This window comes from Amphiura filiformis, chromosome 7 (assembly GCF_039555335.1).
Source record: "Amphiura filiformis chromosome 7, Afil_fr2py, whole genome shotgun sequence".
NCBI classification, from domain to species: domain Eukaryota; kingdom Metazoa; phylum Echinodermata; class Ophiuroidea; order Amphilepidida; family Amphiuridae; genus Amphiura; species Amphiura filiformis.
The window spans coordinates 29,618,478-29,624,992 of NC_092634.1; the positions used below are offsets into that span (position 1 = coordinate 29,618,478).

Below are 6,515 nucleotides of genomic sequence, written 5' to 3' on the forward strand. Positions count from 1 at the left end.
AGTATAAATTGCTATATAAATAATGAACATACAATAATGACCAGATTATTATATCGTTTTCAAAAACACAATTTGATTGTGTTATTTTTAATTGCTCTGTAGGATCGAGCATAGATAGTGAAGGAGAGGCAAATGAAATTCATATACACATGTACACATCTACTATTTGAACAAATTTGACATACATTTTGGTACCTTGGTATTCATCTACATGTATCTATATATATACAATAACGATAATTCATCAATGAACAAGCTGTGCTGAATAATTGTCACTGCCAATTATTTATGGTTAGGTTGCGGATTATGAATGTTGATATTCTTTGAATTGGATATTTTGCCGGACAGCTTTGATCTCAAAATGTGATACTCATGTTGTACTTTGCCAAAGTTTATACAGTGTACAGTGTACAAAAAGTATCCTTACACTTAAAACAAAAGCAATTTCTTTAAAAAGACACTAAAAAGTAACCCAGGGTGGGGTGTACTGAAGTGTGGTTTGGGTAGGGGTGTGCTGCTGAGAATTTGAAAGTGGACCCATCAATATACCAATTTTTCAAGAAATGTGGACTCATCGCTATGCCAAAATTCAAAAATTTTCTGCCAAATATAATACAAATTGTTTTAATTTTAACAACTTACTTTTCGCCCAAATTTTGTGTAAATTTTTAAAATTGTGTCTACAGTGAAGCTGAATTTATACTCGTCGCTTTTGCATATACTTATCACGGCGATAGCGATTGCAGACGACAATTAAAATATTATTCTAAATGCCACAAAATACATTTTTAAAACATCAGTTGCTGTCAATAATTATTGCTTTGAATTAATTCATCAAAAAAAATTAATAATCGAGAAAGGTAAATTAATTAGCAAAATAATAGATTCAGATGGTTGTACAATGTATATGATTGGTTGACGCATTCATGTGTCAAGCGATATCGCAGGGAAGTTGAGATTTCTTCAACTTGCAAAAGCGACGTCGTTTTTGCCTTGGCGATTTGAATCGATTGATCGGCTTGATGTAAGTAAACATTGAGCATGCGTGAAAATCGCTTTTCTACAAAAGCGATCGAGTATAAATTCAGCTTGAGTCAAAATTGGGCTATTTTCCAAAAAAAAATTAGAAAAAAGGATACATCCATACCAAAATTGGTCTAGAAAAGGGGGCCATTTATATACCAAAAGGCTAGAAAAGGGGGTCATTTATATACCAAAAGGCCGAAAATGCGACTGTATGGTCCCCCCCTACAACCCTGGGCTACATTTTTTAGTTCTATCAAGGCTTGTGGTTCTATAAGTATTACCAACTGGTCAGTGTTTCCTCTGAAAGGCTTTTTTTTGTTGGGTCAATTTGAACTGTTATAGTGAAATTTTTTACCCATGGACTTGGGGTCCAGGGGCTCGCCTTTAAGGCCCCAGGTGGGAAAAACCTCTTTTTTCCTTTTTCTTCTTTAATTGGATGCGTTGCGCCAATGCAGATGATGGTTTTGGTGGAGGTGGTGGTGCGTTATCAAACCGTACTACTGTTCTCATGCAGGATGAATCCCTGATATAGCTGTTCATATCTATATAATCTTTGTATTCTCTGAAACCTCCTTCAGTCTCATCCGATGAAGATGATTTGCCACCTGAGGTTGATCTGGAGGTTAGGACACAAAAAATATTGGTTAATGCGTTAATCAAGTATATGTTTAGATGAAATTACTTTTAACACAACATGCATGATATATAACAAATTATGGTATGAAATTCACCAAGGGGAAAATTGATAATTAAATGTGTTCTCTGGACTGGATATAGATATCCCAATAGGGCAAAAAAGTTGTTTGATTGTCCTCATCCGACCGACCCTAATCTGGAAAATCTGGAAAGAAGTTTTTTTTTTTGGTTTTACTGCATAAAACAGGGATGTATATGGGCAACATATCAATTTCCTGAAAACCCATCTGGTCCTTGGACAGGTGGCCATATAGGGGGTTTGTACAGGGAATAGGCTGCAGGGTATCACCCTCCTAAAAAAGTTTTTGGCTCTTTTTATTATGAATCATAATATGGTATATTAAGACCCACATTCGCATCATGCTCCAGTTCATTGAGCCCAACACTCTGAAAATAGCTCTTTAGCTCAAATTTGGAAACATTTTGAATTTGTTAGCTCAAAGCCTATAATTTGTCCGAATTTTAGTTCACAGACCTCCACAAAAATGTTGAAATTTCAGTTCATCAAGCTCCTATTTTGCTTACAGTTCTTAATTCCCAAAGTTCGGCGCGGCACACCCCTACCAAAATTTAACTTGAGTGCCCCATTGTATTATTGTGCATGTACATAGAAGTTTACAATAAATGAAAATAAAAGACCTAAAAAGACCCTATTTTGCCGAACTCGAGGAGGACTCGAAGCCGAGTCCCGAGTCCTCCAACACTGCTGATTGTACTGGTGACGTTCGCCATTGGCATTCATTTGCTTTGGTTATGAAGAACCCTCATTTCAACAGCCCCAATGCAGTACTGGGATGTACTGCAGCCAGGGCCTGACGCCCGTCCTGACCTCAGCCTTCTTGGCTTTTTAAATAAAGAAAAAAAGTATTCTGAACAAAAAAAGTAAGCTTGAACTTTTGAAATTTGACCTTAGAAAGTGGCTAATAGTCGTAGGCGCGACTATTTGGGTGGCGATTAGTCAACTACTAAAAAAGCCTATGCCGTGCAGCCCTACTCCCTATTCCATAAAAATACAGTACAGCACTAATTTTTGGGATTAAAAAAATATTATCAACTTCTGCCAATAATGAAACAGCTCAATCCTAATCATTCATTTAGTTCTAACTGGCAATGGCAACAAAAGTGTAGTTTCACTATTTTGCCAAATTTATGAATTAAGGGCCAAAAACATGCATTTTTAGGGTGTGTTTCACATGTTATGACAATCAAGTCTAAAGACTTGTATGAAATCTAATTACAATTTATGCATTCTAATTTTTGGAAAAGACATATTTCATTCTTATAACCAATCATTTAATTAAAGTGACACAAATAAGTGAAAATTAGAGCAAAATTTCGACATATAATCAAGATTTTGAATACCTAGCCTTTGATTTTTGTGACTCGATTGTCAGAAAAGCGTGCGAAAATGCATATTTTGGCTCTTTTTAAAGAAATTAGTAGAACTTTTTCTTTTATCTCCACTCCAGTTAGTACTAAATAAATGATTAGGAGTGAGCTATGTTTCACTTTGCAGAACTTGCTAATATTTTTTTAATCCCAAAAAATTAGTGCTGTATTTTTCTGGAATTGGGGAGTAGAATAAGTGGTATTTAAAGTATACAGAGAAATATCCCAATTCACACCTATTTGTTAAGCTAATTATGCCAACATGTTTTGGCTATGACCTTCAATTTTTTTTTTTTAATCTGACCGACCGGCTGACCGACCCTTCCCTTAGAAGGGATCTATGGACAATCAAACAATTTTTTTTCTGGCCTAGTGGCCAGTTGTCGTGTGATCTGAATTAGCACAAGCCTGGATCAGGCTTAAAAGTCTGCACTGTGACAAATTATAACACAAATCAAAAAGGCCTATGAATTCACAAAGCATATATCCATTTATCATAACTATACCAGAAAATGTTTATTGCTTTTTGAATTAACATTGTGTATAAATTACCTTTCTGAGAACATCACATCATAGGGTATCTTGATTGGTGCTATCTGTTGCAAGGCACGCCCATAGGTGAATCGATCAAGATTGGTTGATTTCTTCGCATGAAGATAGAACTCTTCTCTGCACTGGTCCCATACCCACTTGCATCTGGATCTGGAGACTCTGTAAGTTTCCTTCACAACACTCAGGTGGCAAGCTATAAAGAGTGGATCCATGTTCAGCTGAGTGAAGAGGGATTCAAAGCAACCTGCTTCCTTCCCTTGACTGGAGGGAAACCCTTTAAAACATATAGTCTCGTAAGTCCAGTTACTATCAGCAGACTCTGTAGTGTGGATATGGATGCTATGTTGAATGGATGGTTGACCATAGAGAGCAAAGTCATATACAGCATTGAAGTACAGAAGTTGAAAAATATTGTACCTTTTTGGCCGATACCAATGGTAACTCGTCGCCTTTGGTAACTCAATTTGATCATCTCCATAATCAAACCCTGCAGGAAAGATGATGTAATTGATGCCTTTCTGATCTGCATATTGTAGCACTCTATGAATTGCTGATCTTATTCTAGGAAACTTCCCTGGCTCGTTATCAATGGTGATTGCAAACAGACTTTGGTTTCCTACTGTCTTGATAGAGATGTTGTCAGCCAGATGAGTTGCTGTAATATCTGAGAATTGTTGGCATTGGCAGGAAACTGTAAGCATTGCTGGCCATTGATGCTCTCTGGTTACATTACAAAAGTCTACAAATGCAACATTCAGATGGGTGTGGTTGTAGTCGCTGGAATCGTGCACATGAAGATGGACCTGGCCCAATTTGGCATGAATTTCCCCTGCATGATAGAAATCATGCGAGAGTTTCGATAGGAAGATATGCGTACTGACAGAGGTTGGGCATTTTGATGTGTTTCGTTGTAAGGTACATCCACATCTGAACTTTCTGCAAAGAAAACAGAATTATCTGTAATAGAAAATATATTATTATTATTATTATTATATTGCTGGAACACCGAGTCTGGAAGGGTACCAACTGTTTTTTTATTTTTTTCTTCTGGATTTTCCAAAATTGTCACATCGAGGGGTCAGGCCTGCCCCTATGACACATACATACGTTCTTAATGTTTTAATGAGTACAATGGTAAGAATATTTTAATGAGAGAAATATGGAGTGTTCCATTCAACAATGGAACAGTTCATATATTTCACTGAATGAAAATATTCTTTCCATTGAATAGTGAATAAAAAACATTCAGTATTATTTTGTTTTATATTGTAACATTTCCATAAGAAATAATTATTTTGTAAAATTTCTTTTCCACAAACTGTTACTTTTCACTGTCAGATATATCCCCTTTTAATTTTGAGTGCAACAAATGAGGCAAATCAAAGAAAATTGTTATTTAATGCCAGCGTCTATGTCATCAATGTGTAGCACTCCGTAATTGGTCATGACGGAGGTCGGTCCTTTGATGCGTTATGATATTTCTGCATGCCTATTTATTGGTTGTTTCTTACTATCTGACTGTCAGAATGTATGAAATATATTCAAAACTTATAGTAAATGATATACATACAGAGAAACTGACCTGGTAACAATAAAAAAGGAGAGCAAAGAAAATTTGGCTGAAGCGAGATTAGAACCGGTGAACTAGTGCTCTACCATCTGAGCTATCCAGCCCTATGATGGATGGTAATCCCAGTTAAAATTTGTTAGAAATTTTGTCTGGATATATAAATTCTGTGCATGCATGATTTAATTCCTTGCTTTTATTTACCCGTACTGCTGTCGTCAGTCACTTGCATCATGCATTGTTGGAGACGTCTATTAAAAGATCGCTGTTCTTCAATCAGTAGGTATCTGTACATGTCAAAGTTAACATTCTGTCTTGCAGCTGCATATTGATAAAACCCATCATCATTTGGTAGTACTACTTGGATAAAGTGAAGACATATTGGACAAACCACTCTAGTGAAGTCATCAAATGATTCCAGCATAGTCATGACTGTTTCCTTTGAACAAAGTACAGCAGGTAGATGGGGAAATGCGATAGATCTTGAGCACTGCTTTTCTGCCAATCGAAGAGCAAGAGCAAGCGCTATCCTAAGTTTCACATCATCCTTCTTCACCAATAGGTGTAGGATATGCTCTGGGTGCTCTAAATCTCTTGCTCCGGTTAACACAACACCATTTTTTACATTCTTGCCTCCTCTAGTTTTAGCATGTTGATATTCAGCTTCTATACCATCTCCAGCAGCCTGTAATATCCTCAGTGAATCACCCTCTGCAATGTCTGTATCTGATCTGAAGACAGCCATAGCATTAATGTTTTCTTTAGTGATATCACCTTGTAGAATCTGAAGGTGAACATGTTTACTCGTCCCTTGCTCTATGGGGATAAAAACATCAAAACTTTTGGTCCGTTTAGCAACTGATTTGTTACCTAGTGCACCGCCTGCTGCCATTTTAATTTATGTGGTTTTACTGCCTTGTGATACTGAGGATTTGCCACCCTAACCATGCAGTTCACTGTGAGCATAGTATACTAGTATATCACATGAACATGAATAGCAAGCAATTAACATACACCTCCTAGCACTGCATGTCCGGATGTTTTATACATCATCTACACCAAAATACAACCTATATAGCTAGCTAGGTCATAGCCATTAAAGGGAGTCTCCATAACATTATGACTCATATGTTAGAAAAATAATTATCAAGCACGAATCACATGATTTTATTTAAAATAAACTCATATTGACCTTGAAAATGAATAAAAACAGTCGGCTCTCAACACGCGATATTCAAAATTCCCACACCTAAATTGTCTAAGTCAGGCCTTCTCAACTGGCAGC

The 6,515-nt window shown here is 36.5% G+C and overlaps 1 protein-coding gene across 1 annotated transcript; it reads right to left on the reverse strand.

The window, feature by feature from the left end:
- Positions 1 to 825: 825 nt before the first annotated feature.
- Positions 826 to 6,122, reverse strand: LOC140157777 (uncharacterized). Its single transcript, XM_072181026.1, has 3 exons — positions 5,461 to 6,122; positions 3,664 to 4,599; positions 826 to 1,642 (listed from the first exon to the last, which is right to left on the reverse strand). The coding sequence occupies exons 1-3, from the start codon at positions 6,120 to 6,122 to the stop codon at positions 1,411 to 1,413; spliced, it is 1,830 nt and encodes a 609-aa protein (XP_072037127.1). The 3' UTR covers positions 826 to 1,410.
- Positions 6,123 to 6,515: the final 393 nt, after the last annotated feature.

Bases quoted from the DNA above. Each gene is read 5' to 3' on its own strand.
- LOC140157777 (XM_072181026.1), bottom strand. From the start codon at position 6,122: ATGGCAGCAGGCGGTGCACTAGGTAACAAATCAGTTGCTAAACGGACC. The intron at 4,600-5,460 runs GCAAGTGACTGA...TTTTCTTTGCAG, and splicing joins CGTCTCCAACAATGCATGAT to AAAGTTCAGATGTGGATGTA. The intron at 1,643-3,663 runs GTAATTTATACA...CCTAACCTCCAG, and splicing joins GATGTGATGTTCTCAGAAAG to ATCAACCTCAGGTGGCAAAT.